At 50.0% G+C, this 23,812-nt stretch overlaps 3 protein-coding genes across 3 annotated transcripts; 2 read left to right on the forward strand and 1 right to left on the reverse strand.

Moving 5' to 3' along the window:
* Positions 1-1,195: 1,195 nt before the first annotated feature.
* Positions 1,196-11,781, forward strand: LOC124465329 (collagen alpha-6(IV) chain-like; the record flags this gene model as incomplete). The annotated part of the gene is made up of 22 exons (XM_047017052.1): positions 1,196-1,286; positions 1,486-1,593; positions 2,115-2,333; positions 3,191-3,352; positions 5,672-5,842; positions 6,029-6,172; positions 6,285-6,407; positions 6,581-6,762; positions 7,184-7,247; positions 7,378-7,452; positions 7,660-7,767; positions 8,160-8,267; positions 8,358-8,429; positions 8,575-8,694; positions 8,800-8,916; positions 9,237-9,398; positions 9,632-9,730; positions 9,865-10,011; positions 10,180-10,296; positions 10,443-10,634; positions 10,972-11,258; positions 11,456-11,781. Coding segments are annotated over 22 exons (3,129 nt in total), but the record flags the coding sequence as incomplete, so codon positions are not given.
* A 2,711-nt stretch (positions 11,782-14,492) lies between these two features.
* Positions 14,493-19,770, forward strand: ankrd46b (ankyrin repeat domain 46b). The gene is made up of 4 exons (XM_047017057.1): positions 14,493-14,594; positions 16,388-16,730; positions 16,999-17,157; positions 17,817-19,770. The coding sequence occupies exons 2-4, from the start codon at positions 16,420-16,422 to the stop codon at positions 18,031-18,033; spliced, it is 687 nt and encodes a 228-aa protein (XP_046873013.1). The 5' UTR covers positions 14,493-14,594; positions 16,388-16,419; the 3' UTR covers positions 18,034-19,770.
* A 6-nt stretch (positions 19,771-19,776) lies between these two features.
* Positions 19,777-21,955, reverse strand: LOC124465332. Its single transcript, XM_047017056.1, has 2 exons — positions 20,939-21,955; positions 19,777-20,790 (listed from the first exon to the last, which is right to left on the reverse strand). Exons 1-2 carry the CDS (start codon positions 21,441-21,443, stop codon positions 20,297-20,299), a joined length of 999 nt encoding a protein of 332 aa, XP_046873012.1. The 5' UTR covers positions 21,444-21,955; the 3' UTR covers positions 19,777-20,296.
* Positions 21,956-23,812: the final 1,857 nt, after the last annotated feature.

The raw sequence follows: 23,812 nt of genomic DNA on the forward strand, positions 1-23,812 counted from the left end.
AGAGAGAGAGAGAGAGAGAGAGAGAGAGAGAGAGAGAGAGAGAGAGAGAGAGAGAGTGTGTGTGTCGTTCAGGGGGAACCAGAGCACCGCTGCCCTCCCATGTTGTATCTGACACCTCTGCGCAGGGTATTCTGGGAAATTGAGTCTTTTGAAACATACTTTTGGACAGAACGGTCATTAGATGTGTGTCAATCATTTTTCCATGATGGCCCCAATGGATGCTTCTTACTCTCTGGTCTTCAGGGATTCCATTTGAGTGGAGTCAGTTGATGATTGACACCTGATAATGAGCCTTCTGCCTATCAGGATGTGCCATGACGCAGCAAAGTTTCCTTGATCCCGCCCACTCTTTGTGACCTTGAGGTGTTCCATCCAATCCATGGACAGAGGCAGTTTTGCAGTGCGTTACGCCGCTCTCCTTTTCCTCCAATCAGAGCTGCTGAAGCCTGGTGCATGTGTTAAGCCCCGCCTCCGCTAAGTGCTTTAACCAATGAGTATAGGGCTAAGGAGGGAAGGGTTTAATAGAGATAAAGATGAGGGTTGAATTGACAAGAAGAAACTCTAACTAGCATACTTACAATATGGGGATACAATATGTATTGCCTGAATTAGACACAACTGGAGATATTGATCTGGTGTTATATAATGTTCATTCAGCATAACACTTAATATAAATAACCTGTTAACAGTTGATCACTTTTAACACTGTATAAATCTATTACTAACTACATTTAATCAACACATAACTGTCATTTTCAAAATCCAACATAACCATGTAAATACACCTCCTGTGAAGGAGCAGCCCAATCAGTGATATGGAAGCAACAGACGATCGATCGATCGATCAGCAGAGCTTTGGACAATCTGTATGGATGCTGCTGACAGACCCCCTAACTGTTATAGAATTAGAACAGCAACACATGTTTCTATGGCTACGCACGGTTAGAATATTCCTCACACATGGATGTGTGGGTTAGTCATGCACAGTAAGTCATAAGTAGTGAGGATTGTTTATGGTAGATATTATATTTATTTGAGACCATTGCGGATGGTAGTTTGTAGCTGTTCTGGATGACAGTTGTAAGATATTAAAGCAGCGTGCCTGTTACAGTCAGATGGACTCTGATGTGTTCACCCTGGCACGCCAGAGCCCATCATATGTGCTCTACCGCTAACGGCTTAGTGCTAACCATCATGTGACTGGCTGTTACCAGGGGCAACGATACCGTGCCGTATTCCCGGTGAGGGCGGAGACCCGGGATATCCAGGTGTGCCGGGAGCACCAGGTAAGCTTCCCTCAGCCGGAACCATGTCTCTGTAGTGTACCTGCAGGATGGACGAGTGACTGAAGGAGAGGCCGGAGTGAGGAGTGAACAGACAGATTCATTGGCAATGTGTGTGTGTTTGCGTGTGTGTGTGCGTGTGTGTGTGTGCGTGCGTGTGTGTGTGTGTGTGTGTGCGTGTGCGTGTGTGTGTGTGTTCCAGGTCCTAAGGGGCAGCCAGGCCTGCCTGGGGGTCCAGGTCGTCCAGGGTTTGATGCACAGAAGGGAGAGAGAGGAGAGCCTGGCTTTGGAGGACAACCAGGCCCACAGGGTACAGAACACACACAGTAACACACAGTAACACACAGTAACACACAGTAACACACAGTGACACACAGTAACACACAGTAACACACAGTAACACACAGTAACACACAGTGGCACACAGTAACACACAGTAACACACAGTAACACACAATAACACACAGTGGCACACATTACAGTAACGCACATATGCTAACTTGTGTGACAACTCAATCACCCTCCCCTCCTTCTCCCCACCATCCTCACTGCTGACCTCTCCCCTTCACCCTCTCCCTCTCTCCCCATCTCCTCCCTCTCTCCCCCACCTCCTCCCTCTCTCCCCTTCACCCTCTCCCTCTCTCCCCTATACCCCCCTCTCTCTCTCCCCTATACCCCCCTCCCTCTCTCCCCTATACCCCCCTCCCTCTCTCCCCTTCACCCCCTCCCTCTCTCCCCTATACCCCCTCCCTCTCTCCCCTATACCCCCCTCTCTCTCTCCCCTTCACCCCCTCCTTCTCTCCCCACCTTCCCTCTCTCTCTCCCCTCCAGGTTTCCCAGGCCCCAGAGGGGACGCTGGGGGCCCAGGTATCCCAGGAGGAGGGGGTCTCGGGGCCCCAGGGAAGGACGGGCTGCCGGGAAGGCCTGGTCAGAAGGGCCAGCCTGGGGAGGTGCTGGGGGCCAGCTCTGGGGCCCCAGGACTGAATGGTCTCCCAGGGGGCCCGGGGGAGAAGGGCCTGCCTGGAGACTCAGGACTTCCTGGAGGACCCGGTGGGTGGACATTAATCACTTTTATCTTTGGATAAAAGTTTTCTCTTCAGGGAACAGAATGTGGATGTAAAGCGATCTGAGAATGTTCCGTGCTGTGTTTTTGCTGTGCTGGACTGTGATGACTAGTGCTCAATACTTTATTTCTGTCTTTTGATTGATCAAATATATACTTTGTTTGTTTGTTATACTCTAACATACTGTAATCTGCTCTATTATACTCTAACATACTGTATTCTGCTCTATTATACTCTAACATACAGTATTCTGCTCTATTATACTCTAACATACAGTATTCTGCTCTGTTATACTCTAACATACAGTATTCTGCTCTGTTATACTCTAACATACAGTATTCTGCTCTGTTATACTCTAACATACAGTATTCTGCTCTGTTATACTCTAACATACAGTATTATGCTCTGTTATACTCTAACATACAGTATTCTGCTCTGTTATACTCTAACATACAGTATTCTGCTCTGTTATACTCTAACATACAGTATTCTGCTCTGTTATACTCTAACATACAGTATTCTGCTCTGTTATACTCTAACATACAGTATTCTGCTCTGTTATACTCTAACATACAGTATTCTGCTCTGTTATACTCTAACATACAGTATTCTGCTCTGTTATACTCTAACATACAGTATTCTGCTCTATTATACTCTAACATACTGTATTCTGCTCTATTATACTCTAACATACAGTATTCTGCTCTATTATACTCTAACATACAGTATTCTGCTCTGTTATACTCTAACATACAGTATTCTGCTTTATTATACTCTAACATACTGTCCTGTGTGGATGTCCAGCTCCTTGCCTGACCTTTGTCCTCCTCCTCGACTCTCCAGGTTTCGACGGGCGTTCCGGCGTTCCCGGAGCCAAGGGTGAGCGAGGTCTGGACGGCTACCCCGGCGCCACCGGCCTCCCCGGTCTCCCTGGTGACGACCGAGTGGGAGGACTTCCTGGTTCCCAGGGTCCCGCGGGGCCCAAAGGATTCCCTGGAGCACCAGGTGACACCACATTTCTTAATATAAACTCTCTGTATATATAATGTATATATAATATTATTGTATATATATTTTTTTTTAAGGTAGGTTTTGAGTGTGCCACACGGTAAAATCAAATGAGAAGCTTAAAGAAACTGCTATTGACATTAAAACACTGGGTTAAAAGTACCTCACATGTTGTCATCCACATCTGGGAAACTGGGAAAAAGTTAGATTTCTTTTTGTTGTATACATTTTCTGCCCCAGAACAGGACGCCCTGCTATGTCCTGGCTATCACCAATCTTTTTTTCCATTCTAGCCGAGAAAGAGAAAAACAGAGAGTTTGTTTTCCTTTTGTATCTTCCTTCCATACTTTTACACGTTCTGTCCATCTTCTCAGATGTCTTGGGTCATTGTGGTTGCCTGTTGTTTACCGTTACTGCACACATCTGTTCTCTCCTCCATCTCCCTCACCCTTCCTTCTCCTCCTCCACTTCTCCTCTCTTCTTACACCGTCACCATCATCTCCATCCATCCTCTCATCCCTCCATCCTTCTCTTCTTGGTGTTGGGTCACCCGCTAGGCTGCCAAGGTGAGATACTCCTGCCCCTCCCTCCATCTCCTCCCCTCCTCCCTCCATCCGCTCCCTCCATCACTCCCCCCCTCCCTCCATCACTCCCCCCCTCCCTCCATCCGCTCCTCCCTCCATCACTCCCCCCCTCCCTCCATCACTCGCCTCCTCCCTCCATCCGCTCCCCCCCTCCCTCCCTCCCTCCATCACCTCTAGACCAGTTCTCCTAACAACCGACCCCTCAGCCCCACCCCTTCACCTCTCACCCCGCTGTGTGAATAAGGGGGTGAAAATGGGGGGAAAGAGGGGGGACGAGAAAGAAAGAAGCGTTCGTGAGAAGCTTTCTTTCAGAGCCAGAGTTGTCCTCCCAGCTTGGTCCTAACCCGTGCTATATGAACCGGTACTAACCCCAACCTGGGCTGCCATGACAACCTGACAGGACTGTGCTCCTGGGCTGCCATGACAACCTGACAGGACTTTGCTACTGGGTTGCCATGACAACCTGACAGGACTGTGCTCCTGGGCTGTCATGACAACCTGACAGGACTGTGCTCCTGGGCTGCCATGACAACCTGACAGGACTGTGCTCCTGGGCTGCCATGACAACCTGACAGGACTGTGCTCCTGGGCTGCCATGACAACCTGACAGGACTGTGCTCCTGGGCTGCCATGACAACCTGACAGGACTGTGCTCCTGGGCTGCCAGCAGTAACAGAGCTTGAGTGAACTAAATTCTTGGAAAAAAGGTCTAGAAGCAAAAAAAGATTCTCCGGTTCCCTATGGGAAAAACGTGGTGAATAAACCCCTCAACCCACTTTCGTTCCACTTACATTGGCCTAAGAACTCCTTGGGAACCTTTTTTCCTAGACCATACCGACCTACCTGCCAGACCTGGGTCAATTACTGTTAATAAAGTATTTGAGAGTGATTGAGGGTGTCGTTGATTCGCTTTGCAGGGTGACACTGACTGTGTGTGAAGAGTGATTGAACCAGGTCTAGTGGTGCAGCTCCAATCCTAACACCCCAACCCCATCTCACGCTATGAGGCTGAAATAGCCTTCTAGAAGCTTTTAGAATCCACAACCCTTTGACATTCTAGAACATGTCCGGCTAGAACCTGCACGCCTTCTAAAACATCTCCCCTGGAACCTGTATGCCTTCTTGATTGTGGGTTGAATTAGGACAACACCCCCTGGAATTGTTCTTGGGGTCCAGCTTCATGCATTATCAGGAAATGTCGTTTGACTGTGTCTAATGTCATCCACAGGACAAAACTAAAAGCTTCTGCCTGTTCATTGAGCTTTTCCGACAGCAATCATTCACCTGCATTATCATCTGTAATCTCACCTCAATCACAGTGCAATCACAGCTTTCTCTGGGAAATCAGAGCACTGCAATGTAACTGGTAAAGGTGTTACATTGTTGGATTGGTGGCATGTGTTGTGGTGAAGTTCCGCTCGCTCTGATGTTTGCCCATGATTTACTGCACCTGTGTGTGAGTGTATCCGTGTGCGTGTTAGATGGCACTCAGGTAAGTTGAGCCGTAGCCTTGTTGCAGGCTGGTGACGGTAAGTGTAACAGCTCTGTAAAAGCCTTTTAGGGTTGTTTCGTTATGTGTAGAGTGTTGTGATGTGGCTCTCACTTCATGGCCTGTTACTCAACCCTCTCTCCTCCTCTCTCCCCCCTCCTCCTCCCTCCCCCCTCCCTGCTCCTCCCACTTTCCCTTCCTCCCCTCCATCCTCTTCTCTTTCGACTCCCCTCCTCCCCTCAGGTTACCCGGGTGGGAAGGGAGCCAGAGGCGACGTTGGAGCCCCAGGGCCTGCGGGCATGAAGGGCTCCTCGGGACAGCCTGGGCTTAACGGGCCTCCAGGACTCAGGGGCCCCCCGGGACCTCCAGGGCTTGGAACCAGGGATGGCATCCCTGGCTTGCCCGGACGGAAGGGTAGGAGGGATGGAGACACACACACACACACACATCCCAGCTGCACCCATTCTTGCCCCATGAGCCCCCCCCCCACACACACACACACACACACAAACTCACACCTCTGGTCCTCCGCTTGCCATCGGTTGCCGTAGGAGACGCGATGACATCACGCTCACGCCGTTTTCCTCCCCCCTCTGACAGGCGAAAGGGGCTTCCCCGGATTGGTGGGCTTCCCCGGAACGCCAGGCACCCCCGGGGGCCCTGGTCGCCCCGGGGGGAAAGGCTTGCCCGGGGTTCCGGGAAGGGACGGAGAACCGGGATACTACGGACCCAAGGGACTCAAAGGTACCGTAGGCGTCATGTGACTGGGCAGAACCAGGAAGTGTGGCAGGAAGGAAGTGAAGCGGCCGTGTCTGAACATCACCCATGTGTGTGTGTCTGTGTGTGTGTGTTCCAGGTGACCGTGGTTACCAGGGTCCCCCAGGGCCCCCCTCCCTCCCCTTCAGGCAGGAGTATGTGGAGAAGGGGGATAACGGAGACAGCGGGGCCAACGGTCTGCCTGGCTTCACAGGACCCCGAGGTATGCTCCAGCACACACACACACAAGTATACACACTCACACATTCACACAGACACTCGCACACAAGCACACACTCCAAAGCACACACGAGCAGCACAAAGACGCGCCGAAAACCACAGCCGCCATTTTGTGTCAAACCATCTGTCCTCCCCCCTCCATCTTGTGTCCCCCAGGTGACAAGGGTTTCCCAGGACAGCCTGGTCGCCAGGGTCTTCCAGGCCTGCCAGGGTTCCGTGACCAGAGCAAGGGGGACCCAGGCCAGCCTGGCCTGCCTGGGACCCCAGGTGCTCCAGGGTACCCTGGTCTCAAGGGGGCCTCTGGCATCATGGGCTTCCCTGGCTCAACTGGACCCAGGGTTGGTCTCACACACACACACACACACACCAGGGAGTCAGATGGCTGAGCGGTTAGGGAATTGGGCTATTATTCAGAAGGTTGCTGGTTCGATTACCGGCTGTGTAAAATGACATTGTGTCCTTGGGCAAGGCACTTCACCCTACTTGCCTCGGGGGGAATGTCCCTGTACTTACTGTAAGTCGCTCTGGATAAGAGTGTCTGCTAAATGTAAATGTAGAGTACCACTCAAAAGTTTGGACACATTTTCCCATGGGAACATTTACATAGGAAACATGCATACACATACTTGTTAGCATAGCATACACAGACCAGCCATAGCACATACACACACACAAGCTTTACAAAGAAATGTACACTCTAAACATAGCAAAGACAGACACACAGACACACAAATGATTTCGACCATATTGTGTCTATAGGGCGATGATGGAGGACCTGGTTTCCCCGGCAACCCTGGAAGCCCTGGCCAGCCCGGAGGCAAAGGTGAGTGACTGCTAGGGGCCTCAGAGGTTCACTGACGGGTCTAACCCACTCCATCGCTGCTCTCCTCTTCCTGCCCCTCATTCATCTGCTTCTTATGACTTCCTCTGTTCATTTCTGGCCTTCTCTTCAGGTGAAAGAGGAGAAACTCGAGCCTTCACAGGCGCTCCTGGAGCCAAGGGCCAGCCAGGAGAGCCTGGGTACCCAGGTAAGGCTCACCATCCTGGGCCGTGGTCCTGCCAGCGACCCACACCCCCCCCCCCCAACCCCTCTCTAGTCCCTTTGCAAACGCACAACCGCAAAATACACTGCAACTGTTAACGTTGCTTTCTGAGTTCGTTGTACGAATGCCTGCAACAGGGATTGGTCGGTTTGTGTGTTAAACGTGTCGTCTGATTGGTGTGCTTGGTGTCAGGTGGGCGTAGTACCGACGGAGCCCCCGGAGACAACGGTTACCCAGGAGGGCCTGGGTTCCCTGGACAGAAGGGAGCCCCTGGAGAACCTGGGAGGCCTGGACTACAAGGTGAGGGTGGACACACACTCACTAACACACACACACTCACACACACACACACTCTCACACACACAAACACACACTCTCACACACACACTCACTAACACACTCACACACACACTCTCACACACAAACATACACTCTCACACACACACACACAAACACACACACACTCACACACACAAACATACACACACACACTCACACAGATAGATAGACGGTGAGTGTGATCACACACGCACACTGCACTGAACTCCCTCCTCCTTTCTCCTCCTTCACTCACACACTCCTAACCTCCCCCTCCTGCTCTCCCTCCTCCCATCCACCCTCCGCCCCTTCCAACCTCTCGCTCTCCCCTCTCTCCCCCCTCTCTCCCTCCCCTCCGCCCCCGCCCCTCTCAGGTACTCCTGGTTTCCCTGGCCCAAAGGGCCTGGACGGCTACCCAGGAGGCAGAGGTCTGGATGGGCCTTCAGGTCAACCTGGGGGCCCTGGAACCTCCGGAGGCAAAGGTGAGACACTCTCAACCACACACCAAAAACACCCTTAACCTACCAACACACACACACATACACAAACGTTCTCTTCTTCTTTGGTTGCAGGTCTATCTGGGTCTCCTGGCCTGGATGGGCTCAACGGTCTGGGAGGACCTAAAGGACCTCCTGGAAACCCAGGTCAGCCTCCTCATTGGTTGATTGATTAATTGGCTCGCATTATTGGCTGATTGGCTGTATGGGATTTTTTAATCATGATCAGATCAATCTGTGTGCTTATCTCAACATCGTACCTGTGTGTGTGTGTGTGTGTGTGTGTGCACAGGTCAGGTGGAGGGGGGTCGTCAAGGCACCCCTGGGGCGAACGGGCTGAAGGGTGAGAGAGGATCCTCTTACCCAGGACAGTCTGGCTACCCTGGGGGCAAAGGAGAGAGGGGAGTGCAAGGTAGGATCACACAAGCGCCAGTGTAAACAAGCCTTCTGTCGCCCTCCAATACTGCTGGATTATACCAAGTGTGGAATGGGATTCTAATGTGTGTGTGTTTGTAAGGTGGTCCTGGGCAGCCAGGGTTCCCTGGTCTCCCTGGCCCCCGAGGAGAGACCGTAGGCTCTGATATCCCTGGACCTCTCGGTAACCCTGGCCTACCTGGTCTGGATGGGGAGCAAGGTAACTACACACACACATACTCCCCCACCCTCTCCTTCCGTCTCCCTGCTACTCTTCTTCCTTCTCTCCTACTCTAGCTCTCCTTCTATCTCTCCTTATCTCTCCCTCCATCCTTTCTGTCACTCTTCCCCAATCCCCTCTACTCTTCCCCACCTCCCCTCCTCTCCCCACCTCCCCTCCTCTCCCCGCCTCACCTCTCCTCTCCTCCTTTCCCCACCTCTCTTCCCCTCCTCTCCCCACCTCCTCTCCCAACCTCACCTGTCCTCCCCTCCTCTCCTCACCTCTCCTCCCCTCCTCCCCTCCCCTTTTCTCCTCTCCAGGTTTCCGTGGACCTCCAGGCCAAGCAGGGCCCCCCGGCCCCGGTACAGCCCAGGGAGACAGAGGTGACCCTGGGCTGCCAGGTTTCCCTGGCACCCCTGGGAGAAAAGGAGACCCTGGAACCCCCGGAGGGCCCGGCCTGAACGGAAACCCTGGGTTCAAAGGTCAGCCCACCACCATCTGTCTCAGTCTTCAGATCAGCAAGAACACACTTTTTATTTTGTTTGTATATTTTAAAACAAAACCAAGACTACTAAAACCTTAAACCTGTTCAGACCAAAACTCCATGGGTAGAAAAAACAACCAGAATGTCTTAGGTTTCTGTTCTAGAAGGTTGGCGTTCTAAATTGATTCCGTGGTGGGTCCGATGGGCTGTGCGGTGGTTGTGCGTCCCCAGGGCTGAGAGGCGATTCGGGGTACAGTGGTATCCCAGGAAGCCCTGGGTATGCTGGAGACCCGGGATACTTTGGAGGCAAAGGACCCAAGGGTCTGACAGGTGAGCATGTCAGAGAAGGTTTCTGTAGGTTAGTGAAGATTGACAAAAGGATTCATCTCTCGTCTAAATCCTTTCCCAACGCTTTCCACCCTCCTCTTCCTTCATACCCCCCCCCCCCCCCCCCCCCCCCCCAGGTCCTTCTGGGCGTAAGGGTGCCCCTGGCCGCAGTATCCCACCCACAGACTACACCAAGCCCTATGGGGACCAGGGCATCCCGGGTCAGAAAGGACTTCCAGGAATCCCCGGAGAACCCGGCCAGCCTGGCCTACCAGGGAGAGGAGGTCAGAACCACACACACACACTCATACACACACACACTCATTGACAAAACACACTCACACACACACACACACCGTTACATCCCTAACTGAGAAGAAAGCAGGTCATTAGCTGTCTCTTCTGTGCAAAACATAACCTTTCTTGCCCGTGTGTGTGTGTGTGTGTTCCAGGTCCTAAGGGCAGGCCCGGTGGGGCGGGGACGCTGGGGAGGGGGGGTTCTCCCGGGCTGGACGGACCAGTAGGAGAAGCTGGACCTCCTGGGTTCCCCGGACCCTTCGGATTGCAAGGTGTGTATCTGTGTGTGTGTGCTGTCTGTCAACTGTCTGCATGCTCTCATTGTGTGTGAGCCCAACCTCGCTCCTTCCCACCCTCACATTCTCATGTCTGTACACCCCCCACCCCACTCTCCCCCCTGCACCCCCACGCCCCCCAGGCGAGTCGGGTTCCCCCGGCCTCCAGGGCCCCCCCGGCAGCGTGGGCCGCAGCAGCAGCATCGGCTACACCCTGGTGAAGCACAGCCAGAGCAGCCAGGTGCCCATGTGCCCCCAGGGCATGGCCCAGCTGTGGGAGGGCTACAGTCTGCTCTACGTGGAGGGACAGGAGAAGGCCCACAACCAGGACCTGGGTGAGCCTGGCACACACACACATACATGCACACACGTACACACACACACACATATACACACATACACACACACACATACACGTACAAGCTCACGTCATCTAACTGTACATCTAAGGACGCTTGATTGGTCGTTTTCCCATGAGACGGTATGATTGTGACGTCCTCTTTCTTCCCCTCTCTCCTCTCCTACCTCCCATTCCTTCCTCTTTCTTCTCTTTTCTCTGTCCCTCTGCCCCTCCTGGTCTTCCCTTCCCTCCTTTCTCTCCCCATCTCTCTCCTCCCCTCTCCTCCCCCTCCTCCTCCATCTCCTCCCCCCCTCCTCCCCACCTCTCCTCAGGTCTGGCCGGCTCCTGTCTCCCTCGCTTCAACACCATCCCCTTCCTCTACTGCACGCCCAGCGAGATCTGCTACTACGCCTCCCGCAACGACAAGTCCTATTGGCTGTCCACCACGGCGCCCATCCCCATGATGCCGGTGGTGGAGCAGGAGATCCGGCCGTACATCAGCCGCTGCTCCGTGTGCGAGGCGCCGTCGCAGGCCGTGGCCGTGCACTCTCAGGACCAGACCATCCCCATGTGCCCCGCCGGCTGGAGGAGCCTGTGGATAGGACACTCCTTCCTCATGGTGAGCTGGGGGGCCTCATGGGAAACGTAGTTCTGCCAGGAAATTGTTTCGGAATTGCTCGTTTTCTTTGTATTTTGATCCCCTACACTCCCTCTCCTCTCTTTTCTCATCCTTACTCCTCTCTCATCAACTCCATTCCCCTCCTCTCCCCCACCCCTCCCTCCACTTCCTCTCCCCCCTCCCCTTCCTCTCCACAGCACACGGCGGCGGGTGCGGAGGGCGGCGGCCAGTCCCTGGTCTCCCCGGGCTCCTGCCTGGAGGACTTCCGGGCCACGCCCTTCATCGAGTGCAACGGCGCCAAAGGCACGTGCCACTACTTTGCCAACAAGTACAGCTTCTGGCTGACCACAGTGGACCCCGAGCGGCAGTTTGAGCACTCCCCCACCCCCGACACCCTGAAGGGAGGCCTGGAGAGGTCAAGGGTCAGCCGCTGTCAGGTCTGCAGTAAGCTCCTGTGAGGGAGGAAGAGGAGGAGGAGAGGAGGAGGAGGGCCGTGAGGGCTGGAGGAAGAGGAGGAGGAGAGGAGGAGTATGTGTGAGAGACTGGTGCATCGAATGAGGAGGAGGTGGAATGCCCTGGAGAGATAAGGAGGGAGAGAGGGATGATGAGGCGATAGGAAATACAAACAATGACTGAATATACGCCCCTCTCCTTCCCGTGGGCTAGGGTTAGCTCCGGGAAGACAGAGAGTTGTGGAGGAGGGAAAGATAGAGGGGTGATGGTTGGATTGTTAAACACTAGATTATCATTGAACGTGGTGCTATTACCTTTTTGTTGTTGTTGTTCTGTGTCTCTTTCTGTGTTCTGTTTATTTTTTTCTTCCTTTTTTGTCGCTTATTATTTCTTTTCATTTTTCGTTTTCGAATGATTGTTCCCGGCTACCTCTGGGAATGTGTGCACCCAAACCCACACTTACCCCCACCCCCACCCCCACCCCTATCCCCACCCCTATCCCCACCCCCACACCTACCCCTACATACCCCACTTGGCACTGATCCAGCCCCTATATGTCCGGGGTTCTGTACAGAACTCAAAAACCCCATATGGAGCCTTGGATGTGTTCTGTCGGAACTGAAACGGTTCTCCCTGGAACCTTGTTCCACAGAGCCTTTCACTCAAGAACAACTCACCACAACGTTACCCGAGCGTGTCTTTGACAAAACCATTGGATGTATTCCATGACACAGTGTCTGTGACGGGCAGAGCTCGCCTGTGTGCCACAGTGTCGACCCCCTCACCCTCATAGTTCAATTTGCGGTGCTATGACCTCCCTGGAGGTCAGCTTTAGAGTCCCTCCCCCCTCATCGGGATGTGGAAAGGTGAAGCCTCTTATCATGGGGTCAAAGGTCGAACGTCGACCGTGACAGCAGCGATCCTGGTCTGCCGGGCCTGCGGATGGATCTGGACGTGTAGGTGAGCTTGTTGCACTGACGCGGACTGTCCGCACAGGTGAGACTGCTCCAGACTTCTTTATGTCTCACCTGCTCCCTTCCCCTCCGAGTTTTTACTTAGTCACCGTAGCAACGACATGCAAACCTGGTAGGGCTCCGCTGACTGTCATTCAAGCACACACACAGACACATACCCACACACACACACTCCTACCATCAACGACTGGCCCCACTGGCTGGTCTCTAAGGCCCAGAACTCTAGAACTCTGAGGTCAGAACTCTAGGACTCTGAGGTCAGAACTCTAGAGCATTCTAGAAGATGTCGAGCGTTCTAGAAGCTGAGGATGCCGAACGGCCAGGTGATTTGAAGCGCTGTCCCCTCGTTGACATCCTTGTCGTCAGCGCGGCTGTCCGGGCTCACTGACCGGGCTCACTGACAAACCCCCACTTCCTCTTTCCCCCTTAAGAACCTGTTGTGACCAAAATGTGGGTTTCCAAAGCCTACCCTTTATCCTATACTAGAGACAAATTGACCTGATAGGAGGGAGTACACACACCTTCGCTAGAATGTTTATTATTGTACATATGCTTATGACACACCACATCATGTCATTTTGCAACGCCTGTTTAGGAAGCATAAGTTACCTTTAACCTCTGATCTGGGACCAGGTATGTTATCAGGTATCAATTCCCCTCTGTTATCTGTAAAACGTCTGGAATGGGGGTGGTCTGATCTCAGATCTGTCCTGATTCTGATTGGACGGTATTAGATGTACCAGGTGCTGGATGTCTCTCGTTTAACCACTATGACCACTATGTGAAGCACACAGAAATCCTCTCTCAGTTTCTGGTAGTCTAACATGTACACAGCCCAGACTGTGTTTTTGTTGTCTTTATCTCTCTCTCTCTCTCTCGCTCTTTGTAATCTAGACTGTAATTATACTACTTCATTTTATCTGTATCCTGGTTCTTTAAAGATATTTGATGAATATTTGTTGTTCTACTGAACTTGTGTTGTTTTTTGTTTATTTCAGAGGGGGAGGGGGGACTGATTTTATGATCGAACAGAAATGTATCCATAAATGATTATTCCAATAACACAAAAAAAGGTGGAAATCCTTTGTTGTTTTCGGGGGGGGGGGGGGGGTATTTTTGACATTATCCTCTTGATTCCACCATTTCAGAGAAACCTGACAAAATACAAAAAGGTGAATATTAATCATTTCAAATATGCTCAACGCTCTACGTAAACGCTGTGGAAAAACAAGTGCCTGGAGAGTTCGATTGAATACCGTCTCATCTGAGAGGAGACCGCGCGCACCAACGGTCTGAAATGTGTGTTTCTGTGTCCACGCTATGAAATAAAGTTTTGAAACTAAAAGATTTTTCTAGAATATGTTGCATATGAGTGAGATGATGATGTAAACCAATCTGCAAATCTAGCCTGTGTGATTATGGATGAAATTATTTTCCCTAGAGTAACGACTATATTCAGATTGTCGTTTGCTGTGCTGAATAACTGACGAGAGAACATTAAAGTTGAACATTTAAGTGATTTTGTTGCTTCTCTCATTCGTGAATTTACAGCAGTAATGACGACAGAAAATACAATTTCACGTCTAACTTTATCCTTAGTACATACATCATTGTACACTTTAATTTTACTACAGTCGTGGCCATAAGTTTTGGCAATAAGAAATGTTGTGTTTGGAAAGTTTGCGTAGAATTATGTATTATGTCTATGCGTAGAACTAACTGATATGAGAAATCAGGACAGATTTCAGATATCACACAGATATCACAGCCACGTAAAATAACGCGATGACGTGGTAAAAGCGTCGACGACGTCCCAGCTGAACGTATCCAGGGATCCATCACCATCAAAACAAAACGCCTTCTGGAAAGCGGACTCATATTTTTCATCTGAATTGGGAAACATCAACAGGTAATGATTATTTGAAGAACGCGTGAGTGCTTTAAGGGTTGTCTCTCGGCTTTTGCAGTGCAAGATTTATTGCCAAATGTTTGTGACAGGCTGAATAGGTAGACGTGCTATCTACGTTTGTTCAAACGTAGCTAGCTAGCTAGCTGCATAGTCTAGCTACAAAAACTCAACGTTAGAGCTTTTCTGTATAATTTAACTGCATATTATTTAGAGTTAGCTAGTAGGTGGCAGCTATGCTATGCTGTTAACTATCGTAGCATCTGTTCTGTTTGCCTTCGTGCATGCTAGTGGTAGTCCCTCTCGTGAGCTTTTCCTGGGCCTAATTTGTAGTATTTTACGTTTTCGATTCAACAAAAGAACAGTTTTCTGAAAGCACGTAGTTTATCTTGTTGTCCAGTCCAATGATGGAAGAAGAGCATGCAATCCTGCTAGTTAACATGACCTTTTAACTCCAGTAAGTTCACGACTTGTGTACTAGCAGAATTTGCAAGGGTCTTTAAACTTTCTGTCTGAGAACATGTCAGGTTGATCCACTAGACATTTCAAGTTCAAGTATTTTATTGTCAGATGCACAGAACAACACAGGGTCAGACTGGGCACAGAAATTCTTAGGATAAGACAACGCAAAGCAACCTGGCATAACATAACATATCATGACTAAATGTAAATGACTAAATGTAAATACAAGTACACAGAACATAGATTAAGCTACAGATAAGCTAAAATATAGTAAACCTCCTAAAATACAAATAATATAAAACATTCAAAAAAGTATACTAAACTTCTAAATACACAGAATACACATAATAACTTTATAAACCTATACTAACCTAAGACAAGTGAAGTACAATAGTGCAATATTGCTGATAATGCAACCAGTAGCTGAAAGTGACAGTGTGTAAAGTGGTTAGTGAGAAAGTGTCGAGAGTGTATCAGTGTCCATATCAATGACCATTCAGAAGCCCGATGGCCCTTGGAAAGAAACTGTTGTCCAGTCTGCGAGTGCGAGACCGAATGCTTTGGTATCGCCTGCCAGAAGGCAACGGGGTAAAGAGACTGAAGGATGGGTAGGAACAGTCTCTCAGAATCCTGCCAGCTTTCCTGGGGCATCATGTGTGGTAGGGCTGGGAGCTTCCTGCCAATGATGAACTTAGCAGACCTGACCACACTACATAGGGCCTTGCAGTCCCTGTCTGTGCAGCTCCCATAACACACTGTAATGCAACCAGTCAGAATGCTCTCTATAGTGTATCTGTAAAAGTTAGTGAGGATGACTGAGTCCATGAGTACATGTCAACTACATGCAAGTTGACCTGAGACTACATTCACGGTCTAATAAAATATCCCATTGTCTCCTGACAGCCCTACACATACAGCAAGCAGTTGTTAGTAATCAGTAAAACGACCTTCGGCACCATCTGAATGTTTGTTCTCTCCCTCTTTCTCTTCCAACCTATCCTCCTTCTCCTTCGACTCTTTCTCTCCCGCTCACCTCCCTGTCTCTTCTCTCTCCTCCCTCTCTTCCCCCCTCCTCTCTCCTCCCTCTCTTCCCCCCTCCTCTCTCCTCCCTCTCTTTCCCCCTCTCTTCTCTCCCCCCCTCCTCTCTCCTCCCTCTCTTCCTCCCTCTCTCTTATCTTCCTCCTCTCTTCCCTCCTCCTCTCTTCCCTCCTCCTCTCTCCTCCCTCTCTTTCCCCCTCTCTTCTCTCCCCCCCCTCCTCTCTCCTCCCTCTCTTCCTCCCTCTCTCTTATCTCCCCCCCCCCCTCCTCTCTCCCCCCCCCCCCCTCTCCCCCAGGTACGCTGGAATTCTCCGACAGCCACTCGGACATGTCCTATGTCTTCATCACGGACTCGTCCCAGACCAGCGTCCCGCTACTGCAGGGTTGCGTGGACGGCGAATTGCCCTTCGCCAAGCGGCTGCTGGAGACGGGCTGCGACCCCAACATCCGGGACAGCCGGGGCCGCACCGGGCTGCACCTGGCCGCCGCCCGCGGCAACGTGGACATCTGCCGCTTCCTGCACAAGTTCGGGGCGGATCTCCTGGCGACGGATTACCAGGGCAACACGGCGCTGCACCTGTGCGGCCACGTGGACACCATCCAGTTCCTGGTGTCCAACGGGCTGAAGATAGACATCTGGTGAGGAGGGGGGGAGGGGTAATGTCTGGATTCAGGGTCCTCTACGGTAGGTTCGCATGGGTGCAAATCGATCTCACTAATGAACTTCAAGCTCCAAATCTCCTTCATGCTATTTGTTACAAGCTCTTGCAGGGTCTAGGATCATAGGTTCACAACTGCAAGCGACAGATAGAATAGGCATACTCTTTAGAATATCGATGTCCTTATCTACCTTCTACACCTTTTCACGTGCAGCCAGACATGATGTGTGTGTGTTTATCATCTTCAGTAACCACAACGGGTCGACGCCCCTGGTGCTGGCGAAGAGGCGGGGCGTAAACAAGGACGCCATCCGCCTGCTGGAGGGGCTGGAGGAGCAGGAGCTGAAGGGCTTCAACAGGGGCGCCCACGCCAAGCTGGAGACCATGCAGCTGGCCGAGAGCGAGAGGTGAGGGGGGAGGAAGGGAGGGCAAGGAGGGAGGGAGGGCGGGCAAGGAGGAGGGAGAGAGATGTGATGAGAGGAGGAACATAGGCGAGCGAGAGGTGAGGGGGGAGGGAGGGAGGGCGGGGGGGAGGGCAAGGAGGAGGGAGAGAGATGTGATGAGAGGAGGAACATGGGAGGGCGGGCGGGAGGGCAAGGAGGAGGGAGAGAGATGTGATGAGAGGAGGAACATAGGAGAGCGAGAGGTGAGGGGGGAGGGAGGGCAAGGAGGAGGGAGAGAGATGTGATGAGAGGAGGAACATAGGAGAGCGAGAGGTGAGGGGGGAGGGAGGGCAAGGAGAAGGGAGAGACATGTGATGAGAGGAGGAACGTAGGACAGTGAGAGGTGAGGAGGGGTGGGGGAGAGGAGGGGTGGGGGAGAGAAGAGTTGGTGTGTAGAATGGGAGAGAAGGAGTGGGGAGGGAGTGGGCATGACTTTGGACAAGGATTGTGACAAGTAGCCATGTTTCTCCTCCTCCCATCCCCTACCTCCCCCTTACTCCTCCTCCCCCTCCCTTCTCCTCCTCCCATCCCCTACCTCCCCCTTACTCCTCCTCCCCCTCCCTTCTCCTCCTCCCATCCTCTACCTCCCCCTTACTCCTCCTCCCCCCTCCCTTCTCCTGCAGTGCGATGGAGAGCCACTCCTTGCTGAACCCCAGCCTGCAGAGCAGTGAGGGGGTGCTGTCCAGCTTCAGGACCACGTGGCAGGAGTTTGTGGAGGACCTGGGGTTCTGGAGGGTCCTGCTGCTGCTGGTGGTCATCGCCCTGCTGTCCCTCGGCATCGCCTACTACGTCAGCGGGGTGCTGCCCTTCTCCGCCAGCCAGCTGGAGCTGGTGCACTGAGGGAGGATGAGGGAGGGATGAAGAGGAAGAGAGGAGGAGAGGGATGAGGACCAGAGTTGAGGTTGGGATGTTAGCGAGGGGCTGCTGCTCGTGAGGATGGAGGGGTGAGGATGGAAGGGTGAGGATGAGAGAGGGGATGGAACAGAGGAGAAAAGGGAGGGAGGGGTCATAGTATTGGACCATAGTCTCAAGCGGTATGCTAGCGAGGTGGTTTCGCTCCTCTGGATGGAGGAGAGAGGGACTCTAAAATTAGAAGATTTTTTGTACTGGGCCAAGATTGTTTATAGAGGTGGATGACAGTGAGGAGGTTAGAGGATGACATTACATTCATACACACACACACACTCTACATATCTCTCTCACACACACACATGGTGTTAATTCCTCACTTACTTGCGTTGCCCCTTACACTAACTTCCTCGCTTACATGCAAAAAAAACCACATTCACACACTAACAGCATCATGACTCCCTCCTTTCCTCCAGTTTTGCACACTAAATATTCCTTAAATGTGTCTACATTTTCTAGCAGCTTTTTTATGTTATCCCCCCCCTCCTTCCCTCCATGGCCAGTTCTGAATGCTCATGTACATACAGGGGCCCAGTCAGTGTTCAGAGACTGGACGTTCTTCTGTTCTGTAGTGTGGGGGTCAGCAGGGCAGGCCCTGGGGTCAGACATGCACCACAGATAGGCTCTCTCACCCACACCTCTTTCTGGAAGAAACAGACACCCGTATCAAATTACAAGTTGTGACCTTTGTAGCATTCCTAAACATCTAAGTCAGTGTGTCGTATTAGCACGCCTACAACAGCTACGGTAGAGTCGAGTTAGTTTGATTCCCGAAGGACTCTTTCTGATTGTTTTTCTTTTTCCGTTCACCGTCACAAATGAAGCGCCCATCATCGTCCCCCAGAGCTCTGTTCTGTTACAAGCTGAACACTGCTGAAATGTGTTTCAAACGTGTAATACATTGAATTGCTTTCTTGAAACAATTGATCATATTAATAGCTTGAGGGCATAATAAAATGTTTATATAATGTATGCAAAACCTGCCCTAACAGTGAGGCCTTTGTTTGCTTAGTCCTGTTCTGCGAAGGTTGTCATAGTAACAACATCATGCCACCAGATGAGTCATACAGTATGAACTGTAACTTGCAGGGCCACACTGAGTAATTTGAGACGCTAGCAGCTGTTCCTCCAGAGCTAAATACCTTTACATCGCTCCAAAATAACTCTCAAAATGTTTGTATCGACATTACAGACTGTAATAGGTTTTAGTCTTGAAGCTTACGATAGAAACAGCAGGTGTATTCCCAGCCTGTTGTCTCAGATCTCGCTGTGAGGAAAGAGAAGAGACCTGTCAGGTAGGGTGTAGTCTGCTTGGCTGTGTGCCTGCAGAGAGAGGTCTCCTCTCCCCTCACCAGCCTTCCTGTTTCTGCTGTGTGACTCAGCATGCCTTGTACCTTGCTGTCGAACATCATGGGGGGGGGGGGGGGGATGTTGCTAAATGTATCAAATACAAAACCAAGTCTCATGGAGATTTATTCCAAGTGTTCTGTTGTACTTTAGTTTTGTTGTATTCCCTGTAATATCATGTTATGTTGTATTCCCTGTAATATCATGTTATGTAAACCAATGTATGTTTGGTTTTCCTGCCCTGTTGCTTAAGTACGTTAAATAACATTTGTCGTTTGAGTTCATGTTAAAATTAATAAATCATGTCGGATTCTGATTTAACTGTCATTGCACCTGTGTGTTTGTGTCTCATGACTCAAAACCTGTTTTGTCCTGACGCTTGTCCTCCATCTTATCTTGAGTTGCTCAGACCATCAAAATGGAGGTTGTTTATATGACCCAGATAGCCAAAGTAGGCATGGGTTTTCTGAAGTCACTGTTGTGTACTTTTGTGATTGTACTCATTAAATTGCCAGTGATAAGCTAATATAAACCGTTCTCAAAGACACCAATAGTAAAGAAACAGTTGTAATGATTGAGAATAGGCACAGGTGCCACTTAAATATGTATTAATATAAATATATAAACTACATTTTAAACTACTACAACATTTTGAAGAAATTTGAAATGACAGTCATTTCTAGAGAGGCCCCCTTACAGACCGGAAGAGCTCAATTTGAGAGACAGCTCGATTTAAGACGATTCATTCATTTAGCAGACGCTTTTATCCAAAGCGACTTTCAAGAGATAGGCCACTGTGGGGTATTGACAGAATTACCCCCGAAATGTTTGCAGGGGCGGGTGCCTCCTAGATACGCCCCTGGTCAGGCTCTCCAGCAGTTGAGGAAGTGAATTCTTGGATGTGTGGCATCAATATGTAACTCGGATCGATAGGTTCCACAGAACTGGAGTTTTCCCCTCCCTGTGGTTCATTCTTGATTGAAGTGTCATGCTGGTCGTGAACTTGTTTATAACGAACATCTGGATTACTCTGCTCTGGAATAGAGAGTGGTGCATCTTGGATTCTAGGATACACGGTTAAAACAATGCCACCGAGGATGATCAGGATTAGGATTATACCTAAAACTATACTACAAATAAAGCTCCTATGATGTACTCCAGTGTTCTGTTCTGTTACAACCTGAAATGAACTTTTATGTATCGTGATTGCTGCCTGGGTGACTTTGATCAAATATATCCCCTGGTCAGCGTGGTTTATGTTGGTGATGGTGAAGGAGAAACGTCCACGGCGTCCATCATCTGTCAGGAATGCCCTTCCCTGGAACCCAGTGCCAACGTTACCTGCAATACAATATACCAACAACAAAAAATGTTAGGACAAAACGTGTTGCTAAATGTTGCAGTGGTCGTCGACCAAAAGTCATAGTAAAATATAGCCTATTAGTTGATATCTATAAACGGACACTTAAAACAGATTGTCATAGCCTACCTGCAGTGTTCGGTATTTGGCCAAGTTTTTCCAGAGAGCCATTGACTAGTAGTTTATGCAGCTGCACTTGGATGTCAGTCAGTCCGTTTGTATCTTCGTAGAACGTATACACTCCGTCCCCTCCCTCTACTGCATTTACAATCATGGGGACGAACATTTCCAACTTCATCACTTCTTCCACGACTTTCCCACACTTCATTTCGTAGACACCGCGGTGATTGTAGTCAGCCTCGTGTAAAGTTATGACCTGGCCGCTTATTTTTACCTTATCCTTGTACATTTCTGTTGGTTTGCCATTTTCAACAACTGTTGCCTTGATACAGTAAAGTTCCGTCGATTTCGTCGTATAGTTCAACACGCAGTCAGATTTTAATTTAGCGGTTAACTGTACCGTTCCGTTGACAGTCCCATAACGATTTACAGGTAATGTTGTGAACCCGATGGAGAAAAATGTGAGGAAGATAGCTAGCGTTAATGGTGCAACTTCCATTATAGGTAGAAACATTCTCCAAACGCGTGTCTGTCCTTGTTCAATTCCCGGAAGAAGGGAAATGGGCTGGCTAGTTGGCTAATTAGCTTTTTCTGGCAAGCTAAATCTTAAGTTGAATAAACCTTCGTCTTACGTCCCTCGCCCTGCTAGCATATGTTCTACCCACCGAGTTCAGCCGCGATGCCAACGACACTACCCATGTAACGGTATTCTACTTCTCAAGCGCAGTCCGACGAATCACTGGTAACCTATTGATTTCTTCACTCTGCTAAGCGTCCATTCGGTTGGGCTCCACACGACAGTTAGGGCCGACGACGTGTTTTTTCTTCTGTGTAGCTACATATTCGCCGTGGAAGTACCAACGAAAAATAAACAACGGACATAACACACATAATCATGGTGACACTAAACATACACACACAGACCCACCACTGTCTTAAAACATTAAAACTTAGCTGACATTCCACAACAATGACGACCAGAACAAACACAACACATAAATCACAATCAAAACATGAATTTGAAGCACCCACAATTCCTTGCGGCCACTCTCTCGGGTCGCTACAATATTGAGCTAAATCAATAAAATAATGTCGTTCTGCCAAGAAGGAACTTGATGTACAATTTGTATCCCGTTTTTAAGTGTCAAATGTGCTACATAATGTCAGGCATTGTCAACTATTAAACACACACATACACATAAAGGCCTCATATAATGCACACAAGTGCAGATAATCACTACACTCACTCTCAACAACATAGATTCACTAAACAAACAGAGACTTTCTTAACTCTGCTTGTCCAATATTGCTCATGTAATCTAACAACACGCCTCAGCAATACAGGATATCCTCAACAGTAATTTAGACACTTTCATTTCTCATCTTCAATCCCACGCACACTTTCACACTTCCTTTCATCTCTCTCTCCCCTCTCTCTGTCACACTCTGACCTCTCTCTCCCTCCCCTCTCTCTGTCACACTCTGACCTCTCTCTCCCCTCTCTCTGTCACACTCTGACCTCTCTCTCCCCTCTCTCTGTCACACTCTGACCTTTCTCTCCCCTCTCTCTGTCACACTCTGACCTCTCTCTCCCTCCCCTCTCTCTGTCACACTCTGACCTCTCTCTCCCTCCCCTCTCTCTGTCACACTCTGACCTCTCTCTCCCCTCTCTCTGTCACACTCTGACCTCTCTCTCCCCTCTCTCTGTCACACTCTGACCTCTCTCTCCCCTCTCTCTGTCACACTCTGACCTCTCTCTCCCCTCTCTCTGTCACACTCTGACCTCTCTCTCCCCTCTCTCTGTCACACTCTGACATTCACTTGAAGCGATTCATGCAGGGGCGCTAGGAATTTTGGGCCCCATGAAAAAGGAAATATATATTTATATTTTTTGATCATTTCGATTCGTTTAAAAAAAATTTGCGGCCCCTGTCCCTTAAAATCGTCCTAACTTTTCCCCCCTATACTGCGCCCCTGGATTCATTTGGTGTTTTCTGTGGCAAACTTTGTCTCTCTCTTTCATCCACTGAGGAGTGGAACTATACAAAATCATGAAGTTGATAAAAGCTTTTTGTGTTGACTAATGCTGCACTGTATTGTACATTATTGTAGTTGAGATGTTAGGGTTAGGGGTTAGTGCACTCTAGCAACCCTAACCCAAAACAAATTCCTTGTATGTAAGATAAGATACCTTTATTCGTCCCACAATGGGGAAATTTGGGCATTGCATCAGCAAAGTGGGCAGAAGTTTACATAGAAATTTACGAAGTTAGTAAAATATTTTATAAAAATATATTAAAAAATAACACCAGTTGCATATGGAAATGTAAATAAACAAATAGAAATGGAGGGCGTCCTAGGACAGCGCTGGCCTTCCTGTTCAGTCTGTCTCTTCCTGTCAGCTGTTGACATACTGCTGCTCCAGCAGACCACTCCATGGCTGATGCCACCACCGTGTCATAGAAGGTCCTGAGGAGAGCCGCCTGCACTCCAAATGACCTGAGTCTCCTGAGCAGGTACAGTCTCCTGAGCAGGTACAGTCTGCTGAGCAGGTACAGTCTCCTGAGCAGGTACAGTCTCCTGAGCAGGTACAGTCTCCTGAGCAGGTACAGTCTCCTGGGCAGGTACAGTCTCCTGGGCAGGTACAGTCTCCTGAGCAGGTACAGTCTTCTGAGCAGGTACAGTCTCCTGGGCAGGTACAGTCTCCTGAGCAGGTACAGTCTGCTGAGCAGGTATAGTCTCCTGAGCAGGTACAGTCTGCTCTGACCCTTCTTGAACAGTGTCATGGTGTTGTCAGTGAAAATGGCTGAAAATGTCAAAAACGTCAATCAAGGACAGATCAAAGTTGTCATGTGACCTCAGCAGGATTATGAGACATCCTGA

The sequence above is a fragment of the Hypomesus transpacificus genome, unplaced genomic scaffold, assembly GCF_021917145.1.
Source record: "Hypomesus transpacificus isolate Combined female unplaced genomic scaffold, fHypTra1 scaffold_473, whole genome shotgun sequence".
NCBI lineage: Eukaryota > Metazoa > Chordata > Actinopteri > Osmeriformes > Osmeridae > Hypomesus > Hypomesus transpacificus.